Raw genomic sequence first — 27,938 nt, 5'->3', positions numbered from 1 at the left:
GCATTTCTTTTGGGACACTTTATAGTCGCATATTACTTAAATTTACGTTAGTCGCATATTACGTAAATTGTGGGCATTCTGTAATAGTGTTCCTATTATGATGTAAGATTTGTACATAGTAAAGAGATTTAGCCATTTACGAGATATGGTCCCTTGTTTGTACACTTAACAGGGTAAAGGCAGAGCTCGATGTAGTGTCTTTCGACGAGTTGGAAAAAAAATTCTAATATTTCTGGTAAAAATAAGGAAATTGATTTCAATTGTATTGCCAACTCGTACCAGTATAAAGGATAAAGTTCTGTAAACAAAAAAGATTGAGAATTACTGTTTTAATAATTATTATTAGCCATGATAAATACTGGCTGCTACCTACGGTATCCACCAGTTCTTTGACTTTTAGGCAGCAAAACTATATAAACTAACCTTCCATTTAGACACATAATACAGGTATTTGCAACGTAACTGGACGCACGTCTAAATGAAATAATACTTAATGAATCTTCGATTGTATTGTGAAATAGGCTAATTCGTCCAATGCAACTGGATAATCACGTATCCAAATGGGTCCTTCGTAGGTATCACCCCTGAGATTATCATACCACGTTCCCGCCGGCAGATAAATGTCTCTAGATCTTGCACCTTCATCCAAAATTGGGGCTACAAGGATATCTTCACCAAGGAGGAATTCTGGAAAAACGAATTGAATTAGGTATTTATTAAACTGTTTAGTTACCAACAAGGAAATTATTTATTGAATTCTTTAGTAACCAAGGTTGCATCCAGGGAAGATATATTTTGAGTAATTTTTATTATCCCAAGTTAATACTCAATAAAAATAACACTTCGGACAATTATCAAGTCAGTCTAATAACTGTTCTGGTTTCGTTTAGACAAAAATCCTTTGGATCTTTTTTACGGTAATGCCTTGATTGTTTAATGAATTGTTCAAAACTGCAGGATATCATATGGTTATAGCAAAATATTAAGCTCCAAACGTATTTATCATCATCATTAAACGTACTTTCTGTAATTCACATGTTTAATATTGGTCATTTTAGCCATAAAGTATTACTTGGTTGACATAGTTGCATTCCGAAACAAGCTACATACACATTCCTGGCCTCAAAGCTCCATCGTGGCTAAGCGGTTAGCATACACGCCTTTGTCGTGGGAGATCCGGGTTTGATTCCTGGCGGAAGCTCATGTGGTTCGGATTCCACGTTAAACAGTAGGTTCACGTCTTATGTAGCCTCACTGTTGAACGGGACGTTAAACTCAAAATCAACTCAACTCAACATTCCTCTACACTGAGAAAAATTCGTATGTGGCCTACGTAAAATCGTATGTCACATTTGTAAATCCTATAGTTTTTGGACTTAACGTACAGCAAATGTATAACTGAAAACGCATGTTTTATAATACTTTTTGTATAAATGTTTCATCTATAGTACCTTCCGTATGAAACAATATAGACAGTAAGGATCTCACATACAAATGGACGTATATAACATATAGCTGACGAAGATAACATACATATATGTATGTAATATAAATAAGACTGTTAGATATCAGACATTCTGCAACGGCATGATGTAACATCTAAGGGCAGTGCCTATGTAGCATAAGATAACGTATGCTCCGTACTGATATATGTAGTAAACAAAAGGATTCCGTATATTTGTACACTATACCGCTGTCCGGAGAACGGATTTTTCTCGGTGTACGCTACTGATATTATAAAGATGCATTAAACATATTTTGCGAAAGATATGCTATTTTACAGGATTGTCATATCTGGAACACATTGTATGATAATCTGGAATTTGAAAAATATTTCTCATTCTTTCGAAGGTGATCCACATTCAATTCAATATGATGATAATAATTTTGACATGAGTTTATTCCGTGAAAGAAATCATACAAAAGCTAATGTGCATTCTATAAATGGTAACAGACTACGCCAGTCGTTCTACACAGATTTGCAATCAGCACCAATTTTAACAAACAATCAAAAAGTGAGGCGCATCCTATCAAAATAATTTACGAAGCTTATCTGTCTTGCTGAAGTGTTCCTTATGGATGTTACGTGAAACATTTTGCTCATGCACATTCGTAATATTATCGTTGTACGGATTGTTGCTTAGAGGGTAACAGTTTTAGTACATTATGGTAAACATTAATGTTAAAGTTGTGTTCTCCTTGCAAAACTGTTTATATAACTATGGTCAAGAATCTCTGTTCATTCTGTCTGAAGGAAAATATTTTAATATGTCATAGGAGTTTGAGAGAATATCTACTAAATCTATTGGTGCTTCACGTAAGAAGTTATTCACATTGCACACAGTAAACATATACTCATTCCAACGTTGTTGCTCACATGGCTTAAATAATAATATCGCAGCTACAGCTATTGACCCTAAAAGTAGTGTGATACAACTGCAACAGATTTTAAAAAGTCATCTTCTGAGAAACCTGTAAGAATCAGTAGTTTAAGACACTTGTAATATGGTCAGGAAGTCCTCTTTCAGCAGTCTGCTCGTATCAGACACGGCCGTCAGATTATTAAGTTGAAACCGATTTAAACCTAGATACAGTAGTGATACTACTACTACAACTACTAGTACTAGTACTACTACTACTACTACTGTTACTACTACTACTACTACTACTACTACTACTACTACTACTACTACTACTAATAATAATAATAATAATAATAATAATAATAATAATAATAATAATAATAATAATAGGTTATATATTTCAGCAAATGTTTTTGCATAATACCTGTAAAAGCTAACAACTTTCGCACATTTTTCTTACCTGAGTCAATAATATGAGCTTCTTCATTGTAAGGGTCTATCCACCAGATGGGTGGATTTATTGGTTCTCCGGTTTGTACAGCGTTCTCAGCCAAAGCAATTATCGTATCTGCATACTCAGCATGAAGAGCAGTGTATTTACGTGAGATTTCAACTGTCTGAAAAGAACATGTTACATCTTATTAAATGATGGAAACATTCTTGATATTCTATTAGTTTACTATTCATCTAAATTTACGAAAGAGTTTATTTTACCTTTTTTATTAAAAAAAAAACTGTGATTTAAAACACAATACAGTTTTGTGTGACCAAATTTCTATCACGTTTCAGCTATCACCAAGGTTTAAACAATATTTTATTGCTCCATTGTTATAAAAATAATATCAAGTTAATTATTAAAACTAAATTAATAGAATTTTAACTAAAATGCTTACTTACTATTGATATTTCGAATTCCCTAAAGAAATATAATGACCTATAATGACAAAGAAATATAAGGACAGCCAAAAATTTAAAAAGCATGTGAAAAATAATAGCTATTTTTAATAGTTGCTTTGACGTCATCTAAGGTTAGGTGCAAATATACTGAATACCTTCTTGATTGTCTTATTTTAAATAAAAGAAGACAGAACCAGTTTAGGATTGTAAAGTGACATATGGGAAATTTCACATCTTGTATTTTCGCTTAACAGGAAGAAATAACGTATCGCCTCTCTTCAACTAAATCTGAAAAATATTCACTATCCTAACCATGAGTATAACCATGAGTAAAACCATATAGCGAACTACGGTTTCCACTTCAAAGAAAATGGTGACTGTATATACCACTATATCGGTCTCACGTCAGAAGGGCCCGGACAAAAGGGCGAGGACTGAAAACCCCAGTCAAAACGCCCCCACGTCAAAAAAAAAAGTCTGCGGCACTATCCCCTAGTACCCCTGATTTCCACTCATGCTTAGATCTCAGGTTTTGGGGCCGTGGAGGCTGCTTTAACTCGGGTCTTTCTGTCCTCTCCCAATTGTTCGGGCCCTTCTTATATGAAATGCACTATATCATCTCCTTATCACAAGGGAAAAGAATTACAGGTCATAGACGCATGGGAACCAAGAAAGCATCCCTACCATGTTGGAATAGATCATGGCTCACTTTGGATCTCGTTTCTTAGACTCGATCTGACCCGGTGATCCGGACAGACCCGGTGACCCGAACAGGCACCGATACACAGACAGATCCGATAATCCAATCAGGCTCGATGACCCAGACTGACCTGGTGACTCGGATAGACAGACCCAGTGATCCGAATAGACCTAACGATCCAGAAACAACACAAATTTCGTCTCTGTAAAATTCCTGGAGAATTTTATAGTAAATTAATGGAGTTCACTACTCCAGCTCGAAAATTCCTCCGTTTGATTTTCAGTGTGACATTTTCTTAATCAGGATACCATATTTTGAATATTTCATATTGCCACAAATATACTATAAGTTCATGTTTATGAGTTTTCCCATACGTAGTTTTTCAACATAGTATATACAATAAGATTTAACATACTGGTAGTACTATTTGGGCTTAGCGGTATATTTTATATTCTAAACGACAAGTTTTACATCCAATTAAACCTTGACGATCCTTCATAAGAGGAACATGTAGCTTAGCTTTTCCGTGATTCAGAAGTGGTAATGGCCTGATAAACCCTGATTAACTTTTTCAGTGTCATGTCTGACTCTCACAGGCGAAAATAATAAATGAGAAAGAAAATTACATCTAGTTAAAAGTAATAAGAGAGGAGATAATTATGTTTGTTAGAATTGCATTAGTAACCTTACACACACAATCCCCATGAGTATGACTATGACTACCGGGTCACCCTGGGTGAAGGGTCTGTGAAAGTCAGACTGGAAGAGTTTGGATCATGGCTCTATCTGGCCCTGTTCTTGTCACCCGCTCATGGGTATGTCTGGGTCACCCTTTCTGGTAGATCATGGATCTGACTACCTCTGGGTCTTCCGAGTCACGGGTGAAGATGTTCGTGACCCATTCCACCACTCCTCCCCACACCATCTGAACTCATTGAACGGATTGCAGGACGCAATCAGGAGTCAGTGAATAGTGATGAATCAGTCATCAGTGGTTTGCCAATAGTCGTCGGTGGTAGTTCAATCGTCAGAAAGAACATGAACTTTATCACTGAAACACTTAGTTTCGTTAGTTATGGTTGCTATAAACAGATTGTAACCACACATCATCTCCAGAGGAAGACTCTTGAATGAACAATTCTAGAAGTGAACCGTCTAACTGTGTACAGTCACGAACATTAATAAATGGAGGCTGAAGCCATTACTTCTTATGGCTCCAACCTCCATTTATTAATGTTCGTGACTGTACAAGTAATTAAAGAATAGTTGGTGTGTAAACCCACAAAACGTAATGGCTCTTTGCAATACAACTGCGTATGATCAGCTTACACGTAAACACCCCTTAAATATCCAATTAGTGTGAAGGCTAGGGAGATGTATGCACTGATCCTATGTGCAGTATTTAGCCGCCCATTTTTCTGTTCAGATTTAATTTGAGCTTGGCGAAGTTCTTTAAAAACTTGTTTTTCTAAATCTCTCATTGCTTAATTGCTTCTATGTCTCAAGAGACAAATCGCATAGATATCTACTTCGCTCGCATTTGCTCGTACAATAGTGAACTATACAGGGTGTTTCAAAACAACACCGACAACGTTTGGGAGGTGATTCCTAACACCAATATAAGACAAAATGTAGAGATCAACCTCCAAATGCTTCCTTGTGGAGTTATAGGCTGCCGAAAACATGAAATAATGAACTTTAGTACCTAAAGGTCTATAGTTCCAAAACTATGGGACTTACCGTAGTCGGGTCAAAACTTCACTTAGAAACTAGTACGTGTCCTATCCAAATATCCAAGTTTCAGAATCTTGTGGTACTTCCCCAACAATTTTCATAATGATGGTTGGTGAGTACTTCAAATTAAAGGCTCGTAGTCAAACTTCCTCTATAAAAATTGCTGTGTGAGTACCTTAGGATTCTGAAACATGTATTATTGGATAGGGCTCATATTAGTTCCTAAGTGAAGTCTTGACCTGACCAGTAGGTCCCATAGTTTTGGAGCTATGGACTATTAAAGTTCATTTTTTCATGCTCTCGGAAGCCATAACTCCAAAAGGAAGCATTTGTGCACCCAAGTTGGTCTATACTTTTTGTCTTATCTTTGTGTCAGGAATCACCTCCAAAAAGTTGTCGGCGTGGTTTTGAAACACGGTGTATAGATATCAAGAGTGAATCTAAATGATGGGCCCTAGTTCTATTTGTTCTACCAACCTTAAAAATTAGCTCTACCAAGCTCGATCTGGTAAGAAATTAGGAATACGTTAATCTTCAACTCTGAAAGTTGCATTATAGACAATTATAGAGGCGCGAATTGCACGAAATACTGCTGCAATTATTTGTCAGAATAGAATATGTAACCAAGGAAGGAGAGAAAGCATTTCTATAAACGTTCTAAATGTTATTCGTGGCAAGGATGTTATAAAATAGAGGATCTGCCCGTATGTGTCTTCATCCTATTAAATCAATGAAACCGAAAAACAACCGGGCATCGCCAAGTGGCTACTCTCGTTTCTTACTTCGTCTGATTGCCTACTTTCGTTTCCGCCAAGATTGTTGGCTCGAAACATTGCGATCCTATTGGGCAGAGTGCGCAGAGTAGGGGTGGCGAAACTGTGACGAATGGCTTCAAAATTTTGTTGTAAGGGCAGATCCTATATTTTATAAGATCCTTGATTCCTGGTGTGATATGACTTCCTATTGATTTAAAATTTTTATTCAGGTTCAAGATTGATTGATGGCTCAACAGGATCTTTATGACTGTCATGCCTTGATATTAGTTTTCCATTTATTTAGTCAAATATTTTCTATACAGAAACTGAGACATAGTGACTTAGAAGTATTATCACTAATGTGTATACAGCAAACCATAAAGATGGAATTTGGAAACTAATTTCTAATGAATGTCAAATTACCGTAATATTTGTAGCAAAAATAGGCAGGTGTCCTAATACTGACTTACCTCTTCTCACATTGGCTATGACTAAAGATAGAAAAGTTTCATTGAACACTTTCGGTATTAAATAATTTTCTGTTTTCTAACGGAGCAAATTATGTTCTATTTTTGTGTTATTTCGTGTGAAACAACCTTTCTTGTGTGAGTGGTTGGGAGTTCGACTAGCGGCGAGCTGTTTTGTCTTGTATACAAAATTTTAAAAGTAGTTCAGATTCCACTTTAAACAGTAAATATCCATAGAATAATAGGTCCACGGTGGCTCAGTGGTAGAGCGTTCACTTCATCTCTTGTGAGTGGAGTCCCTGGTTTGATCTCAGCTTGCGCCAACTGGGGCTTTGTGATGGATCAACATTCTGTGCGTGGATTTTCTCGGAGTTCTCCCGTTTTCTCCCACGTGTTTCACTTCATTCATTTCTCATCATCTGGTTTAGCTTACACAGCATAAACGTAGAACGTAAACTGAAAGATTTCACTTCTTTTTTCCAAGAGACTAATAAAAATTATATTTCCTATCAACAAATAATAAAAAATAGCTTCTACGTTTATATTATAATTTCTATTACGGAATGCTGAGATACTTCTAGTATTATTTTCCAACTGATTCAACAAACTAGCTTAAATTCTGTTGGAACATATACTCAAGATTTTCAGTATGTAAAATAATACTCGTGTAATACGGTAGACAAAGACATCATCCAGAGGTATGCGGAAAATACTTTCAACTTTTTCGATGTTTGTTTTTTAAATTTAAAAGTAATAACAAATTTTGATAGCACTAAAGGAAAATAGGAAGAATATGTAAAATGATAAACGGAAATTATACAAAAGTTTCTTGCACCAGTTACCCTTAGCTTCTCAATGAAATAAAATGTCTAGAAACCATTGAGGGAACATTATAGAAGTGAAGTGGAAAATTATGGAAAGAAGTTAGATGGTACGAAAACAGACTTTCTTTGGAGAGTGTCCTCGAAAAACGGAGATCTGATACCTTTATTTTGAAGCGTGTAAAGAATTGTTATTATTTACTTACCTCGTTATCTAAATCCCAAGGGACAAGTGAAAACTGCAAGGAAGGCATGAAAGTATTGGCTTCAATCCATCGTATGAACAGCTCTTTAGTTACCTCTACTCCGTAACTGTTTCCGCCAATCATATCCGGCAAAACGAATGGATATCCAGCCATATTCATCTGAAGAAGTGTTGTTACCAGTGATTTAAGTCCATTGTCATATCCCCATGCAGTATCCTTGTCCTGCATTCTTATATAAATAGGCAGGTTCTGTGTTCTTCTTGCAGATCGGACTTCCACCATTCTGCCATAACGAGCACAAAAGTTTACGTATTCAGTTGTGAAGATATTTGGTTGAAGTTCTGTTGGACTTTTCAGTAAATTTGGCTGCGGTAAATACGTAGATTCTCCAGAATCGAATTTAAAAGAGTCAATTCCTTTACTTTGTAACTCATCTAACATGGAGGCATACCATGCAACTGCTTCTGAGTTTGTAAAATCAATAACACCACCTTCACCATCCCACCATATTGTGGTTCCTACATTTCCTTCTGAATCAGTAACTAAATAACCAGCGTTCGATGCGAGCTCGAAGTTTGGACTTTGAAGATTCACGTACGGATACACCCATAGAGTGACTCGGAATCCTAGATCTTTGAGTTTCTGTACAGTGGAAGAAATATTTGGAAATTTGTTAGTGTCAAAGACAAAATCACCATAATTTGGTTCCCACTTGTCGTCTATTTCAAGCTGACTATTGTTAAATCCATATTCAAGTATTTCATTGGCAAATGCTAGAACCTTCTCTTCATTAATGTCCCATTTGTATCTTACCCACGTGGACCAAATTGGGTGTCTTATCATCCTCTCGTCAGGGATATCTTCAGGTGTGCCAAGGAAGTTTTGTACAGCATGTAAGTGAGCTGTTCTTGCGTCTTCAGCTGAACATACATTGTATTTCAAAGTCAATGGACCTTCAACAATAAAGGGAGCTTCCCGTTTAGCAACAAAACATAGTTGATTGTCATTATTCGAGTTAGAACTAACAAATAACGGGACATCTTCGGGGAAAAAGAAGTAAGTACCATTTGAGTTCAGCCAATAAGACTCAACCAATCCCCTGTTGTCCGAACCATTTGTAACATATGGAAACAAATCCAATGGGACAGTTTCAATTGGCCATGTTTGCTTTCTCACTTCTAAACCTCCGTACCAGTGAGCGACACCAAGGTCCCAACAGTCTCGGAATTGTGTTTGGTCTTCACTATTCCAGTTAATTTCAACACATTCCGGTGTTGCCCTTTTGAGGTTAAGTTTTGCCTTTTCACCAAATTGTAAACATACATCTCCTCCAACACATGATGAAGGTGGCCATAGTTCTGTTGGTATGCTGAGTCCTAGTTTGCCTGAGCCAACCACTTCACCTCCTATCAATGAAATAATAAGCAAGGCATTTATTTAGTAATATAAAGTGGGGCCACTATAGACGAGTAAACAAGAACTGAAACAGGACGATTAAGATTATCAACACATATGTATAGTATTTTACTTACAGACCTAGGGGAACAAATCGTGAAACAAAGGCTTGCAGTGTTAAAGAACTCACATGTTTGTCTAAAAGTAATCTAAAATTCATTTTTGGGACTTCGTACTTGATACTGAAGATCGTATATCTTGACAAGTTCTACATCTACAAGCAATTTATTACTATCTAAAAAAGGTCTTCACATATTACTGCAAGTAATATTTTCCATCTTCCCTTCTGTACTTTTTATAAAGTATTCGTCTGAAATTCGAAGACATACGAAATTTAAACACCTCGTATGGGCATCTTAGTAAACCACAATAATCTTTTTTCCTTCTATTACAGTTCAAATACCGAGAAACACTGAAACGTGGGTTTAATTATTTTAAATGACCAAATTACGAAATTTAATGTCGGTAACCTGAAGTGAAACGGAGATATGGACATACTATTACAAACGCCTTTTTCTTTTCACCAAGTTTTTCTTCTCTGAAGGAGATTCAAAGAAAAGTATGTGCGAATATTGGAAAAGCACGGACCATCAGACTGCAGCAGTGGTAGTAAGGTACTGAAGCAGAAAACGGGTAAGGAGGTTCAGCAACATGGATTACAGGTGGGTGGTTGAAGAAACTACGAGAAAGATAAATATGGATAAAGTGTAATGCCGATAAAGGCAAAAGGCTATTACGAAGGGAAGACATTGTTTCAGAAAGGGATATGAATGAAAACGCAATCAAGGGAGACAATGGCAATAGTAAATAAAAGGAGAAAATAATAACTGAGACGAAGTTTCAGCAAAAGAAAGTGAAAATTTTGGAGAATTTGCATGAAAAGTGGAATCGGTTTTGCGGTATAGATGTTCAAAATTGCTACAAAATAAGAAACCATAATAAAGTGTATATATATATATATATATATATATATATATATATATATATATATATATATATATATATATATATATATATATATATATATATACTATGTGATCAAAAGTATCCGGACACGTGGCTGAAAATGACTTACAAGTTCGTGGCACCCTCCATCGGTACTGCTGGAATTCAATATGGTGTTGGCCCATCCTTAGGCTTGATGACAGCTTCCACTCTCGCAGGCATACTTTAAATCAGGTGTTGGAAGGTTTCTTGGGGAATGGCAGCATGTAAGCTGAACTGAGTGCTGAACTGAGGAGAGGTATCGATGCAGGTCGGTGAGGCCTGGCACGAAGTTGGCGTTCCAAAACATCCCAAAAGTGTTCTATAGGAATCAAGTAAGGACTCTGTGCAGGCAAGTCCATTACATGGATGTTATGGTCGTGTAGCCACTCCGCCACAGGACGTGAAGTATGAACAGTTGCTCGATCGTGTTGAAAGATGCAATCGCCACTCCCGAATTGCTCTTCAACAGTGAGAAGCAAGAATGTGCTTAAAACATCAATGTAGGCCTTCACTGTGAGAGTGCCACGCAAAATAACAAGGGGTGCAAGCCCCTTTCAAGAAAAACACGACCACACCATAACACCACCATCTCCTAATTTTACTGTTGGCACTACACACGCTGACCGATGACGTTCACCGGGCATTTGCCATACCCACACTCTGCTATCGGATCGCCACATTGTATACTGTGATCGTCACTCCATACAACGTTTTTCCACTGTTCAATCGTCCAATATTTACGCTCCTTACACCAAGCGAGGCATGGTGTAAGGAGCGAGGCGTCGTTTGGCATTAACCTGCGTGATGTGTGGCTTATGAGCAGCCGCTCGACATGAAATCCAAGTTTTCTCATCTCACGCCTAACTGTCATAGTACTTGGAGTGGATCCTGATGCAGTTTGGAATTCTTGTGTGATGGCCTGGATAGATGTCTGCCTATTACACTTTACGACCCTCTTCAACTGTCGGCGGTCTCTGTCACTCAACAGACGAGGTCGGCCTGTACTCTTTTGTGCTGTACGTGTCCCTTCACGTTTCCACTTCACTATCACATCAGACACAGTGGACCTAGGGATGTTTAGGTGTGTGGAAATCTTGTGTACAGACTTCTGACACAAGTGACACCCAATCACCTGACCACGTTCGAAGTCCGTGAGTTCCGCGGAGCGCCCATTTTGCTTACTCACGACGTCTAATATCTACTGAGGTCGCTGGTAATGAGTACCTGGCAGTAGGTGGCATTACAATGCTCTTTCCTCTAAATCTGGACTGCTGTTTCTCTCCAATTTCATCATATCTTCTTCCATATCACTTTCTATTTAATATTCAAAGTAGTATTTCTTGAAGTCATGTAAGACTAATGCCTTTGTAGCCCTTGCATGATAATGGATTAGGTTTATTATCTAATTGTGTTGTTGTTTCCTAAGAAATCTCTTTGTCATTATCACATCTCATACATTTGATTAGAATCTAGTTCAACTTTCCTTTCGCTTTCTATCATATTTGTAACATAGTAAATGTTTATACATTCAAGATGTCTTTATGTTTCTCATCTCAGATATCATTTCCCCAAATCATATCTATCTATCTATCTATCTATCTATCTATCTATCTATCTATCTATCTATCTATCTATCTATCTATCTATCTATATCTATATCTATATCTATATCTATCTATCTATCTATCTATCTATCTATATATATATATATATATATATATATATATATATATATATATATATATATATATATATATATATACATGTTAATGAACTATACCGACAAACTGTGAGAGGTGATTCTTCACATCAAAATAAGAGAAAAAGTTCATATCGACCTATGGCGAAAAGTGTATAGTTTCAGAGCTAGAGTTGTCCTAAATTACGACGAAGCCAAATTTCAACAGGCCCTATTTTGAATTCCAGAAACTGTGGATGGTGATCCTTATTAGTGTAAAGGAAGCCACGCATATACAATCCAAAAGTGCCTATTTCGTCAATTTTCAATAGGTATACAGGTTATTCCCTACAGGGTGTAATTCTCAGATATGCTCTCAATACCGTTTCCAAATATACCCTGATTTCTTGGAGGGTGCGAAGTAGGCAGAAGGTAAGCCTTGACAACAATGGGCATCCAATGCTTTGGAGGGAAGTCGGAAGTGTTAGGAACCCGCAGCTCCATGTTTTTTGTGCTCCGAATAATGGGTAATGCAATATATTTCGACACGGTATAGTTAATATTTTCTTCACTTATAAGCGTGAAAGAAAACATTATAGCATGCATTTTCTTGAGTGCGAGAAGCCGTACTGCTGACGATCCTTAACACTGCTGAAGTCAGGGTGCGAAATCGCGGGGGGACGGGGGGACTTTCCCCCCACCAAAGATTTTATGCATGCATTTCCCCCCACCAAAATCTGTAGGTGGGGAAGGACAGATGGAAAGCAAATGTCACACATTAATAAAAATGAAAAAAAATTCATGGTCACACCTTCTAAATAGTGCTAAAATAAATCAGTAGCATGACTATAACTTCCTTATAGGCTATAAGGGGCTTTTATAAGGGAAAAATATTTAGTGCACTGCAGACAAACGTCTGATACAGGGAGTAATGATAGGGAGTTTGATCAAGTAAAAGGGCAGATAATCCAGGATTTAGTAGATGAAGTGGAAAGAAGGTTTCGTTCAAATGATGTGCTAAAATGCTATTCAGTGTTTGAAAATAAAGATCATAATAGCATGAGTAGTTTATACGGTAACATAGACGTAGGATCTATATAATGCAGTTCAATTATTGGGATTGAATCCTGATACTGCAGTGTCAGAATGGAGAGAGTAAGTTACAAGTCAAGTTCTAATTCGGTAAATGATTTTCCAGTTCTTAAAGCCCTAACGAGGAAAGTTACCCCTGTGCCATTATCAACTAACTGCTCGTGTGAACGTGGATTCAGTGTTGCTCATAATATTAAAAGTTCCGAAAGAAACCGTATGTTGATGAGTACTTTGCAATCTTTATTGACAATTCAATTCAATGGACTTAGGGGCGGATCCAGGACGGACTTCTGGGGGGGATTGTAATACTGCTACTTAGAGCTACTTTTAAGAGCACCAAATTCTGGGATGGGTTTTATTTATATATAAAATAAGAAAGTTTCCTCTTCTGGGGGGCGATCGTCCCCTGGATCCGCCCCTGAATAGGTATATCCTAAAATTATGGGATGCTGTTAAAATTATGGGACAAGTGGGTTTCGTCTGACCATCACATGTCCAATTCTCGTTACACACGGAAAGAAAGTGAAGAGGTGAAGTCTAATCTTAAAATGTTTCTCTAAGGTAATACGTTATTGCAAACTATATATTAGGTTTATAAAACATTCACAATCATTCAACACTCGTATTATTGTGGCTCTCCCCACTGGTCTAGTGGCTAGCACGCGCTACCATCTTTGGTGTACGGGGTCCCGGGTTCGATTCCTGGTAGGAGCGCCTCACAAAAATTTGAACGATTACGGTGGTTCGGATTCTACCTTAAATTGTAAGTCCACATCTCATAGCCTCGCTGCTGAAAAGGAATGCTAAACTTAAATCACCAAATCAATCGTATTATTGTGCTTCTGATTTCACTTTTTAAAGTTTAGCGTCCTACGAATATCCACCAAGGCTAAGGAAGGCGGTCATGATGAGATAGATAATAATGGTGGATTAAGAAAGTGGAACGAAACGGATGGACTCTGAGAAAACCCCCATACACAGTGTTTATATACCACAAGCAGAATTTTCCGTGAGATACGATCCCATGCACCTGAGAAACGCTTTACCACTGAGATAACGCGGCTTTTCGTTGTGCCTTCAAGTATTTGTGTTGAAATAATATCTGTTATTTATAATAATACATTCTTCCTAATAATACGATATAGATACATAGTATTATTTAGAATTACATAGGTGGCCGAATATCTGAGCGACCAAACTGAAACACTAAATACAGTGAAGAAACGTGAATTTCAAAAATAATAATAAAAACTATACTCTGGCTCTACAGTTCATGGAACTCTATGGCTGGTCAGGTGGAGCGCTTCACCTTCGTATGTCTAATGCTTGGTTAGCACATCGGTTCTCACGCGCTATTATTTCTGACTTCTAGATCTCACACCACTATTTTCGTGAATGTAGTCCCCCTTATGATGGTAAACATAAGGAGACTTGCTCCCAGGAAGTCTAACCCTGGACCATACGCACCGAAATGTATATTAAATGCAGTAGATAAGTGTACTAATTTAGGTTAAATGAATAAATACCATTATTAAAGTATTTTAAATAACGACGACGACGATAATAATAATAATAATAATAATAATAATAATAATAATAATAATAATAATAATAATAATAATAATAATAATACATAAATATTTCAACTTTTTGGAGCTCCCACTTGATGTGTTAAGTACAGTGAGGCAACAGTATGGACCGCTGAACTTCTTCCCCCCACCATTTTCAAATGATTTCGCACCCTGGCTGAAGTAACAACAATACAAGATAGTTTTTCAATGATAATAAGTATTTTTAAAAGGGTCTGAAGCTCTTGTTCATAATTGAGGAAAATTTACTTACAGCTAAGTTATTTCTTTAATTTTTAATAAGCAATTTAATAGCATATTTTATGCTGCCCTATTAGTAACCTTAATGTTTCAGTTGCATGGCGAGTAAATATCAGGAAGGCTATTCATCAAAATCACCAGAAGAGTTTCTACTATTACTTTTCTTTTCCCAAATATAGTAATAATATAAACGTGCCCTGCTTCTTTAAGATATCAAATAAGGAAAAGAAAGTTGTAATGATTATGCTTTACCTTTCTTCGTTGATTTGAGGGAATAACTTATATGAGATTGTGTAACTTCTAGATCAACATCTCCAACTGAAAGCTTCCGGTCGGCAGGTAGACTGGAAACATATCCCAGTGAAAGAACTGTGAAAACAAGACATGCAATGATATAAGTAGTATGAGTGTAACCGGTAGAAAAAACAAGCAACAATAGGTACAATTTGCTTCCTTATTTAAAACTTCATAAGTGAATACACAATTTACAGACTAAAATATTTAAAGTTATTTTTCCCCTAGCATTTCGTATTTAAACCCCAACTTGTGGTTTGATGAGAACATTTGTACAAAATTTCAAATGCATGTTCCCAACACTGAAGATCTGGTGAACATTAAAAAGAAAGATTAAAATTTCCATTTATTCTCGTATTATAGTCTTATGCTCACATTAGAATTCAAGGAAATTATTACACATTTTTATCCCATTCATGAAGCTTTTTCTTTTTTCCTTTAAGAAAGTTCCTGTACCCGTCAGCTTGCGAGATCTGCTGATCGTCCAGCAAGAGTTCAATTGTCATTTTTCCTCCCATAGATCTCGTATTTTGTAAATCTTCAAATGATCTTACTTTAGGATTCGAGGAGAAAATTTATACCAAAATTCAATTACGAACGCTAACCAGTTTCGGAGATGCAATGATCGCTGAAAATATTTTTCAAGCAACTCTTTTCCTCTCAGGTGTCATGTTTCGCGAAACCCTGTCTTGTCTTTTCCTTAATGGATTAAAGAGAACATTTAAATAAAATTTCTACTTTTTACGACAAATATGTTAGGATATTTGATGACTAGCGAAATTTCCAAAATACTGCTTTACTTTCCATTGGTGACCAAAGATGAATATTTTCAAAACATTTCAAGTTTCTATGCGTAACAATTTCGAAGATCAAGTGAAAGGAGAAAATACGTTGAATTCACTGTTCTCCTTTTTTGAGTTCACATTTTGTAAAACATTATCCCTATCCAAAACCAAGGATTCAAATACGACATGTGTACAGCATTTGAAGTTTCGAAATCCAACAGTTACAAAGAACCAGTGATGAGTAAATCAGTGATTGCATCAATGGATTTACTCCTTCATTAGGTAAATATCGATTGATTATACTTCTCCACGTGTACACCACTTGAAGATATTTTGTTTGTATAGCTTATTTTCAATTAATATTGAATAGATTTCTACCACTTCCGGTTTCAGCAGACGGATTAAAGTGGAGATTTAATCTATTTTTGGGACGCTTAATTGATTGTTAAAAACAGCTTCTAGATATTTGTCACCATTTTTACTCTACAGTATAACGATTAACACTAAAGCCGGAAGTGGCTGATTTCTGCCACTTTCGGTGTTCGTCGAGAGATGGAATATAACCTTGGGATGCTTAATTGATTACAGAAAACCGATTATCGCTATGTATTAGGATTTTATTCTACGGCAATCAACGTTAAAACTAGAAGTGATTTAGGGACCGCAGTGGCTTAGGATAGAGCATTCACCTCTGGTGCACAAGCTCGCGCCAAGGGAGCTCTGTGGTGGGTAAGCACCGTGTACGTAGGTTTTCTTGGGGTTCTCCCGTTTCCTTCTACTTTCTTTATTCCATCATTTCATTTATCTCTCATCATCGCCGTCTCCTTTAGCATAGCCGGCAACCGTGGCACGTAAAACAAAGATTTCATTTAAAGATAGAAATGGTTTATATAGGTGTATAAGAAATAAGATTCCTAACCTTTGACCCTCTATATCTATATCCTGTCCAAATTTTGTAGTGATCCGTCAAGTAGTTCTCCCGGACGGATAGACGGGCACAGGGATAGAGTAGATATATAAAAAGATTTTGTAAACCGAACTCATTAAAGTTAATGATATATAAAGGTATAATTAGAAACTATATACAGCATATCAACGTACAGAAAAAATCCTGACAGCTTTGTGGTAACTTTGAAATACTTCACCATCGCTAAAGCATAGTACTACATAATGAACTCAGGATCACGCATGAATGTATTTATAATGTGATGGAGTCTTGCATGTCCAGAAACAAAAAATCTCAAGAGATATCTTCAACTGTATAGTTAGAAACAATCTGAAGAGCGTATGACGGGGACAAATAGCCCACTTGTTCACGTCCCATTTCATTCCAGTTTATCAATCTACTTCAAAGGATATATAATGGAAAATATTAAATTATTACTTATATTAATAGTTGAAAAACTGTTAAGTTTCAAAATTGAACATAATTAAGCACCATTTCTAAACTGAGAACTTGAAAGCCTGCAAAACAGCTGCATACTAGCTAAGCTCCTAGTTACGCTTAAACTCAATAATTCTTTGTTTCCTCATTTTACTATTCTTTACTACTTTTTTTCTAAATCTTTATATTATAGTTTGTTCACAAAATTCTAATATGAATTTGATACAAGCATCTCTCCCTGTGGATCACGGAGGTCTAGGAATTCGTCGAGCCCTTGACTTGGCTACTCCACCTTTCCTTTCATCCATGTATAGCTCTATGCCTTTGATCACTTCTCTTCTTTGCCAGGATATTCATCAGGATTCAGAAGCTGAGATAAATGATTGTATCTCCCAGTGGATATCGTGCGGCGGACTCGATCTACCTGAAATTGATAAGAGAAGTTTTCAAACTTCATGGGACGCTCCTCTTATAGACTCCAGATTATCTTCTATTCTTCAGTCCTCCACCAATCCTGAAGATAAGGCACGTCTTCTTGCTACTTCTTCCCCTAAAGCAGGTGCCTGGTTACAAGCTATCCCATCTTCATCCCTAGGGCTGCATCTTCCCGACGAAAGTTTTCGAATCGCTTGTGCGTTACGTTTGGGAGCAGATGTCTGTGAACAACACCAGTGCCCTGCTTGCGGAAGTTTAGTGGATAACAAAGGTATACATGACCTATCATGTGTTCACAGTGCTGGCAGATACTCTCGACACTCCACTGTTAACGATCTCATTATGAGAGCCCTCATCTCCTCTGAAACGCCTTCCGTGAGAGAGCCAATGGGGTGTAGTCGCTCTGATCGCAAGAGACCTGACGGAATGTCTTTGGTGCCTTGGAAACGAGGGAAGGCTTTAATATGGGATTTCACTTGTACCGATACCCTAGCCCCTTCTAATCTTCCTTCACCTTCCACAAAAGCTGGGACGGTTGCAACTCGCAGAGAATATGAAAAGAGACGAAAATATAACAACCTCTTGGACAAATACCACTTCGTCACCATAGCCATTGAAACTTGTGGTTCCTGGGGTCAGGAAGGTCTAAACTTCATTAATGAAGTTGGGCACCGCATAACTATTAACACAGGAGACACCCGAGCCTCATCCTATCTTATACAACGAATAAGTATGGCTGTGCAAAGAGGAAAAGGAGCAGCGATGCTAGGAACTCTCCCTCCGGGAAAAGCTTTGGACGAAATTTTCCTTTTGTAATCACTCTCCTTCCACCACATTTCTATTGCAATTTCTTCTGAAGGTTATCACCTCGTATTCAGTACTATGGTGGTACTCAGAAATTAATTTGAATACCCTGTGGAAACAGTACAATTTCCTCCAGAAAAGACAGAATAAGGACTGGGATTTAGATCTTAAAAAGAAGTTTTAAACTGATAAGATTTCCATTGTACAATGTTTTCAAAGTATGTCTAATATTTAAGGTGTCAATAAAATTCTCGTTAAGTTTTTCACTTAAAAAAATGAAAAAAAAAATTCTCAAGACATTACCGTACCTTCCCAATATCCACTTCTGCTTTGTGTATCCAAAGTTCCCTATATTCAAATCTAATGACTTTCCTTCACTATGATGATTAGGTATCTCTTCACATAATAGGGTCACTACGAAAGTTTTGAGATGTGAAATAACTTACATACTTAAAATCAATTTAACACTTACATTTTCTCAAAGTATTCACGATTACACTGTACACACTTTTGCATCCTCGAAAACCACTTTTGGAAGCAGTGTTGCCAGTCTTTTTCTTCAAGTGTTGAAAGTTCATTCTCGTAAGCCACTACAGCTTCTTCAGGGCTGCAAAATCTCTTCCCACGCATGCGATCTTTGATCCTGGGGAACAGAAAAAATCACACGGGGCCAGGTCAGGGCCATACGGCGGATGAGTCATAAGTCTGTTCTCCGTAGATTCTAAAAACTAAATTGCTATGTTGACAGTGTGTATGCGGACGCGTTGCCATGATGAAGCAGGATCCCACGCAATCCAGTTTTTGGACGCCGTTCCGAAGCTTCGGGAACACTTTTGTTAGGCAAACAGTGGTGTACTACTGAGCAGTAACAGTCCTTTGTTCTTCAAGTGGAACAGTTGCAATATGGCAAGATTTGGAGAAGAAAGTTGCGACCATCTTCTTCCCCACACTTCGCGGTCGCTTCACTTTCATGGGTGGATTTTCGTCTGGAAAGACCGAAACTGTGGACTGGAGTTTATTTTCAGGGTCAAATTAATAGATCCAAGTATCATCACCAGTAACAATGTCAGAGACGCGTCGAGAATTGCTTCCATCAAATCTTGCAAATATTTCTTCACACCATTCCACACGCATGCCCTTCTGCTGTTCAGTCAAAGTGTGAGGCATCCAGCGAGATGAAACCTTCCTGAGTCGAAGATGATCATGAAGAATTTTTGTTACTGCTGGCGATCACTGTAGATTCACTGTAGATTCAATGTCCTTGAAAGTTGTTCGAGGATTTTCTCGAATCATTTGTTCCACAGCGGCAATGTTTTCATCTGACACAGCTGTTGCCGGACGTCCAGCTCTCTCTTCATCTTTAAGCAATGTCCGGCCTCTTCTGAATTCACCAAACCACCGAAAAATTGTAGCACGGGAAGGAGTAAAGTCCCCAAATGCCCTCTGCAAACGGTCAAGGCTTTGTGTCTCGTCCAAACCACTTTTGAAATCGTAAAGGATCATTGCCCGAAAATGTTCCCTTTCGAGCTCCATTCTAGACAGCCGAATACTGCTCACATCAACAAACAAGTGAAGGCGATACGGTCACGCCGATAAGCGAGGCGAGTTGAAACTTGCTTCGCTTATTTGCTCTGGATACCACTACCGAACGCAATTGTTGGAATTCAAATACTTTGCCACAACAATGCGTATCTCAAAACTTTCGTAGTGACCCTCATATTGCCTTGCAGAACATAATACAATTTGCAAACCTTTTTATATTGACTTCATCGTACTACTTTACACAACCTTTTGATCACAACACGAAGCTAATGATTCTAACACGCAGTTAACTAAATGGAATAAACACGTTATTTACATGCTTAAAAGAATTCGATCTTATGTAATAACTAACTAACTAACTAACTCTATGGCCTATGGAACCCGGAGGTTCAATGCCGCGTTCACAAAAGCTCTCCACTGACTTCTATCCTTAGCTAACTGCATCCAGTTTCTACTTTGTATTCCAATCTCTGCGAGATCCATCTTAATATTGTCCTCCGATCTGCGCCTAGGTCTTCCTAATGGTCGTATTCCTATGGGTCTTCCAGTCAAGACTTTGAAAGCGTCTCTACTTTCTTCCATTCTAGCTACATGACCCGCCCATCTAAGCCTCCTAGACTTGACGACCCTAACAATGTTGGGTAAACCATATAAATTATGTAGTTCCTCGTTATGAAGTTTCCACCATTCCCCATTCCCGTTCCTCTTGGGTCCGAATATTCGTCTCAGGATCTTGTTCTCAAATACTTTCAGTCTATGTTCTTCCCTCAGAGTAAGTGACCATGTTTCGCAGCCATACAGAACAACAGGCATGATTATCGTTTTGTATATTTTAAGTTTCAAATTCCTCGACAGAATTCGCGACGACAAGAGATTTTGAACCGAATAGTAACACGAATTCCCTGCTTTTAGTCGACATTTAATTTCTCCGTGAATATTATTTTCCTCTGTTAATATTGATCCTAGATTAGATCTTATGTAATTCTAACTTTATTTTAAAGAAGCTTCTTTCATGTAGAAGATTCCCATTTTCCTGCTCGTTAATCGTATAATAATTCGTAACTTTAATATTTTAAATCAAAAGTTAGTCTCTGTATTAAAATTTTCAATGACCGTTTCACACCGTTACATTGCCTTATGGGAATATTCGAAAGAAAAGTAAATGAGTGATTCTTTTCGTTTCCAATTAAATTGGTGTGATATCTTGAACTGTAGAGTCCTTTTCTCCTACGAAGGCTGTGCCACATGCGGTGCGCGCGCTAGCTAATAGACCAGCGAGAAGGGTCCATATATATTAGATGACTAAACACAATGCATTTGTCAAGATAAATTAACAAACAAGATGCCTTTGTTTCATAAATTCTCTAAATTAATTTGTTGTTGCATTATTTTCAATATATGGATGAGTTAAAATTACAGTGGTGTAAGCCATTTTTTCAGAGACAAAGACTTATAAAGGGAAATCAGATTTAGAGAAACCAGTCTGTTAACAGAAAACGTAAATTAGAACTTCATTCAAGTAGCAAGTGATAAATGAAACAGTTGTTTCGCTCCTGAATTATCACGATACCTTTTGTGCTAATTTCATCAAAATAAAGAAAGCATTTCTTACACTCCTGCAACTTTAAAAAGTCATATTTTGCTAAATTTAGTCTAGAAATACTGGAAGTATTTTGTAGATTTCTTCAGAAGTGTTCCTTCTTTTCTCTCACAAGGAACCCTAGGTATCGATCAGAGCCCGATGTTTATGAAACTTTGTATATAGAGAGAGTATCTCGGAAAACTTGCACAGCCAAAATTGTAGCTGTAATTTCCAAGAGGTTGAGACACTAGGGCTCGAGAAAGATCAAAAGTGGAACGTCAGTACATTAAGTACATGGTGAGAAAATGCACGTTTTGTTTTTTAAACTGGTCATTTTTACGACACGAAATGAGCAGACATGAATACGACATAGTAGAGATGATCTAATAAAAGTGATAAAAAGAATATCTGCCATCTTGAAAGAGGCCGTGTTGAAGATAGTGTGATTGATGTAAATGATAAGAGAGTCATGCAATGCATCTATTTGAACTCAAAACCCTGTTAGTGAAGTCTGGATGGGGATGGGATTTAGATTTCTGGGCTTTCGGCATCTAAGGCCATTTAGTCCTTCACGTTTTGAGGGATGACGTCCCTCGGCTAGCACACAATCCGGGGAAAGGGAAGGAAGAAAGGATTGGGGACGGAAGGAAGCGGCCTGGGACCTATAAGTTAGGTACCACCCCGGCATTTGCCTGGTGTGAATGAGGAAAGTTGGTGAAGTCTGTTTGGGATTACATTATTCCTGTGCTTGTAGTATAGAGTGGTTTAGGTAGAAGATCAGCAAAGTGTATCTCATGACACTCGAGCAGAGGGGGGGGGGGGTATGGAGCGCTATGAGTGGGATCAGTGTAACTAGAAAAACAGAGCGATATATAACTGTAGCACTATTTGATTTGTGTCAGAGACAACATGTAATTGGTGTGGATGGGCTGATCGATACCTATATACAAAGTTTCATGAACATCGGGCTCTGATCTATACCTAGGGTTCCTTGTCAGTTTCTAATTCCTTAGATTATTTAATCATCCTTCACTCGTGATTCCCTCCAAGGTATTTCTACCAACCTTGAAACTGTAGATCAATCTCATATAGACTCGGTGCTGAAAACTGTAGTTAAACTCTAACAAATCAAGAATCTGAAATCAGATCAACGCCTGCTTGGCTTTTGGATTTCCACGCTTGCCCTTTCAACGCGTGCTTTCATACAATCTTCCTTTTGTTGCACTTGCAAGCAATACTTTAGATCTTTCGCAGAGCGTCGTAACATCGCTGGCCGTTCATTGGATATTTACTCGCACTGCAAGCTTACAGCAAGCGGTTTGCAAGTTGTCTCTGCTACTAGTGAAATAATTAAATAAAAGTGTTAACCGTTTCTAGGATCCATCTCTACTCAACTCAATTGTTCAGAATCGGAAATGTGTATAAAATTAAATAGAATGAAACAAGTCTCTATACTAAACTTACCGGTTAGATACCACAAAACAATGTTTCTCATGTTGATGACATTAGGCAACTAACTTCCAGGGAGAAATAACAAAGTTAAGCATTTATATCATTTTACATCTTATAGTATTTTTATCTCTGATTTTTTTAAAACATAACGAATAATCGATTGCGTAATTAATCAGCATATTGAGATAAAAGTTGTCATTCACGCGCTCTCTCATCAGGGAGAGATGTAATGTGTATTTGGAACACTCCTTCAGCATTGTCCCCTAGAATGGATAGAATGAATGTGTATATTCTGTATTTTTCTTGATGTAGATGACGCTTGAAGTACAATTTGATAAGATAATGTCTGTTCCTTATTATGAAGAAAGCATGAACATGAACGTTTCAAAGTTTTTATTCAATAACATACGTGTTACATCACATGTGTTGTCAGCTATATCGCTTCTGAAGACTGCATGAATTCCGTGATATTTGGTCGTGTTGGCGTGGAAACACTAAGCATCGATCTATCTTTGAGTTGTTTACTTAAAGAATAAAGGAAATCATTTATTTTTCAAAGAATTCCGTTTTCAATATCATCATCCTCATGAATAGTGTAAATACCATTGGAAATAGTGAAAAGTGGGAAAACTAACAGGAATGTGAAGTACCCACGAACAAGTGTCAATAAGGACAAATTTATTTGCAATCTGACCAATGTTTGAAATGGAATGCTTACCACCACTCTTGCCAGGAGCATTCCGCGAGCCGGACTCGGGCCTACAAAGCATATATTACTTCGGGCCCGGGCCGTACATTTTTAAATATACAACCATATTTCCCGGGCCTTTTCGGGCCTAACTATGTAAATATACTGTACAACGATATATATTGCTCCGTTCTCTCTGGAGAACTTTTAAAGCACAACTGCAAAGTTAAACCTCTAATTACTGTAAATAAAAATACAATTTTGTATTATTTATTAAATTTCTCTAATTCAGGCTTATTTCGGGCTCACTTGATTATAACGCAAGCTCGGGCTGGGCTCGAGCCTAAATGTTAAGACATACTTCGGACTCGGGTCATTCCTTTATTATAAATTCACGGGCTGGGTCTGGCTCACTCTAAAAATTACGGCCTGTGAAGACTTCTACCCGAAGGCTCATAATGTATGTGGGGTGGGGGATTTAGTAAATTAATGTGCCAAGTGAATGAGTATGATGTAGCGAATAGTCGGATCCATAACATAGTTTGTCCTATAATGGGGCCGCGGTGGCTCAGTGGTAGAGCGTTCCTGGTGCATGGGGTCCCTGGTTCCATCCTAGCTCATGCCAAGTGAATTTTGTGGTGGACAAACACCGTGTGCGTGGGTTTGCTCGGGTTCTTCCGTTTCCTCCCAGTTTCTTCATTCCACCATTTCATTCATTTCTCATCATCACCGTCTCCTTTAGCCTAGCTGGTATAACTGTACGACGTAAAACTCAAAGATTTCATTTCATTTCTTCTAATAGGAACACCCTGGGTTCGATCTTCAGTTCAGCCTTTCTGAAGTGTTCGTCACTTACCTGTGGTTACGTCAATAATCTTATATCTTATTCCTTCAATAATACACAATTTTAGATTGCAGAATGCGTTTTCAAATTCTTATTATAAAAAGTATACACATATGCAACACACTGTTCACAACACTTTATTTAAAATTATTTTTGAATACTACTTTACTTGAAAATACTTAGCAGAATATTCGATTTATTTTTTGAAGAAAAATGTAGGTACTAAAAAGAAAATATTGTAAATACCTAGAAATTCTAATACAGAGTAACCTTTAGGAAAATTACATGCTTTTACATAAAATTCGCATTTGAAGGGCGTACTGGTTATAGATCTTAGGGAATATATTTCAAATTTGCAGTTTATAACAAACTAAGTTTGGTATCATTACTCTTGTAATTTTTAAGTAATTTTTTGGACAGGTTTAATGTAAAAATATTAATAGTCGTTCATGCATCAAGATTTAGCAAAACTCAAGAATGAAAACTATTTTTAATTTACTGTAAACTTTTGGTTTTAAAATATCCTCCTCTTCTAGATTTACTGTAAATATGAAATGTTATAGTAATTAACATCCTGTGGCACTTACATTTGAATACAGCGAGTAAAAGGAAAATTGTTACTACTTTTTCTATTCTTATTACGTTCCTTTTTCTTCTTGTAAGAAGTACTTGAAGAATCACACGTAACACATACCTGAATCATTATTTTAATTAGGTACCTGTCTATTACGCGCTTACTATTGTCAACTATTGGTAGTTCTGAACATCTATTATGAAAGCCAGGTTTAGAAACGAGAAAAAAAAAAACTAAACTTTGCCCAGAACGGTTCGGGTTAACGGGCACGTAATTACAGCCTGAGTATACTGAAGTAACACAGGAGCGCAGCACGATGCGAAATAATGCGGTGGATAAGGGGAATGTTTCCTCATTATATTTCACGAATATTATTGCCACCATTAATAAGTTAGTGGGGCAGTTGTGAATTTTAAGGCGACAGTATTTTCAATATTGAAAATTAATTATATTAATTCACAAATAATTAACTACATTTAATATGCAATTTTTGGGTAAACTACATGTTTGCTGTATCCCTAATCTTATATAGTTTCATAACTATAAATATACAAATATGTGAACTTTATGTTAAAATAGTCCAGTGGGAAGATTTTTTTTTTTTTTTTACTTCTGTCTGCTACTACTTCGATTATGATGATTTCGGACCCTGGAGCGCAATTTTGTTTTAGATGAACGTCACACGGTTATGCCATTTAGGCTAAAGGAGATGGATAATTCATAAAAATGAACAATTGTTAAATTAAATTGTGCTCTCCCACCGGGAATCGAACTTATTATCATGTACATCAGGGCACGCTTTAGTCACTAGACCAGCCGGGAGGACATCACTGGAGCCCAGAGAACAATATCAATGTTACTTCTTAAATTTTAGTAACTGCGTATACTGTACCTACTTTAGTAAATCCTCTGCAGTGTGTGACAGAATGAAATTACCGAAACGAAACTTGTCTCCCAAAGTAAAGTGAAATACATAGGTCATTTGAACAAATGACGGGCCTGTCTTAGCTGTGCTGTTTAGAGGAGCGGCAGTGGTAACCTAAGGTATTTTGAGTGATTCTTTGATTTGACCATCTGTATCTACTGTTATAGCTGATGGAAGGAATACTAGAATAAGATATCCTAGCGTCCTGTAGATAATTACAATGCTGAAACTATCGTCACTATATACAGTGTTCTTACATTGCAGAAATACATTTTTCTAATGTGTTATCTATAGAAAACTTTGTACTAGTGAGGATAATAGTGTCTGCAGCAGAAATGTTAAATTACTTTATACATAATAGCTAACTTTTGTTTCAAAATATGCTTAATTTTAATTGGCATCAACATCACCTCACTCATATGCTTTCAACATCACCTCACTCAACATTATGCTCAATTTAATTTAGACATCACGCTCACAACATGCTTTCGACATCACGCTCACTCAACCTCATGCTCACAACATCATCTAGACATCATGTTCACGTTATCTCTTGAACTCGTGTTTACAACATCGTCTCGGCATCACGCTCACTCGACCTCACACTCATATAATCATCTCGAACTCACGCTTAATCAACCTCACGCTCACTCAATATTGATTTGGAACTCGCTCTCACCCAACCTCACGCTCAGTGCCATTACGAGTTCGGGCATCTTTGGATATGAGCATTAGTAACTCATATTCTTAAATTAACTATCTCTGTCTTCTTGAAATAACTCCGCTCACCTTAAAGTGGAGATTATTTTCATTCATCAATTGCAGCAAAAGCCTGTTTCAACATTCCACGGGTTTATCAATTGCCTAACCGTGTAAGTTGGGTTGCATCTGTCCAGGTGTGATAGCATCAAAAGAACTGGAGTGGAGTTATATCTGTCAGGAGTTCAAGTACTTTTGTTGTTGGCTGTACATTGATGAACCTAATAGTCATGTCATAATATTGCTTACATTACCTACATTTTTGACGTTCGTATTTTCTTCGGTTATAACTTTTTGTTTGAGTAGAAGCACTTCTCATAACTTGTTTTTAAATATACGTATTTTTCCTCAGGAGGTTAGAAACAAAGAATAATAGCAAAAAAAGGAAAAAGAAAAAGAAAGAAAGAAAGAAGCAAAAAGGAAAACTCTAAGTTTTCTCTTTTTGTTTCCTTCCTGCTATAGAAAGCTTGGAAAGAAATCTTGCGAAATTACTCGAGACAGTTACGATGTCAGAAGTCTAAAAAGGGGCTCACATAGACTTTAAAAACTCTCACACGGTTATCCATCGCCTTCCAGCCTAGAGGAACGACTGCTAGCTGAGTAATCGAGTAATTTCAAAGCAGATACTTTCTGAGGCAGGAGATTAATGCAACTCTGTTACCCCTTGAGACTTTAAGTCCGTTCACTCTTTCGACTTTCTCTTCCTCTTCCGACCTCTCACACCCTCAAACGCATCATTTTTCTTTCTTTCCTTTTTTTTCAACGTTTGGTAATTGTTCCTTTTTCTTTTTCTCGTTCTTTCTAATCCTTCTTACTCACACACAAAGTTTAATTTCGCTGGAAGGAAGCACTAGAGACAATTGGTAAGCAAGTATGAAGCTAGTTG

At 37.2% G+C, this 27,938-nt stretch overlaps 1 protein-coding gene across 1 annotated transcript; it reads right to left on the bottom strand.

Moving 5' to 3' along the window:
* On the bottom strand, positions 1-23,335 carry LOC145665717 (alpha-galactosidase MYORG-like). The gene is made up of 5 exons (XM_081732864.1): positions 23,275-23,335; positions 15,237-15,353; positions 7,944-9,349; positions 2,824-2,980; positions 1-687 (listed from the first exon to the last, which is right to left on the bottom strand). Exons 1-5 carry the CDS (start codon positions 23,303-23,305, stop codon positions 491-493), a joined length of 1,908 nt encoding a protein of 635 aa, XP_081588990.1. The 5' UTR covers positions 23,306-23,335; the 3' UTR covers positions 1-490.
* Between the last annotated feature and the right edge of the window lie 4,603 nt (positions 23,336-27,938).

This window comes from Thermobia domestica, chromosome 12 (genome assembly GCF_964235325.1).
Source record: "Thermobia domestica chromosome 12, izTheDome1.hap1.1, whole genome shotgun sequence".
NCBI classification, from domain to species: domain Eukaryota; kingdom Metazoa; phylum Arthropoda; class Insecta; order Zygentoma; family Lepismatidae; genus Thermobia; species Thermobia domestica.
Note: the sequence above shows the minus strand (reverse complement) of the source record. Positions and strands in the feature narration are given on the sequence as shown.

Bases quoted from the DNA above. Each gene is read 5' to 3' on its own strand.
- LOC145665717 (XM_081732864.1), bottom strand. From the start codon at position 23,305: ATGAGAAACATTGTTTTGTGGTATCTAACCG. The intron at 15,354-23,274 runs GTAAGTTTAGTA...TTGTTTTCACAG, and splicing joins TGTTTTGTGGTATCTAACCG to TTCTTTCACTGGGATATGTT. The intron at 688-2,823 runs GTAAGAAAAATG...TCGTTTTTCCAG, and splicing joins AGCTCATATTATTGACTCAG to AATTCCTCCTTGGTGAAGAT.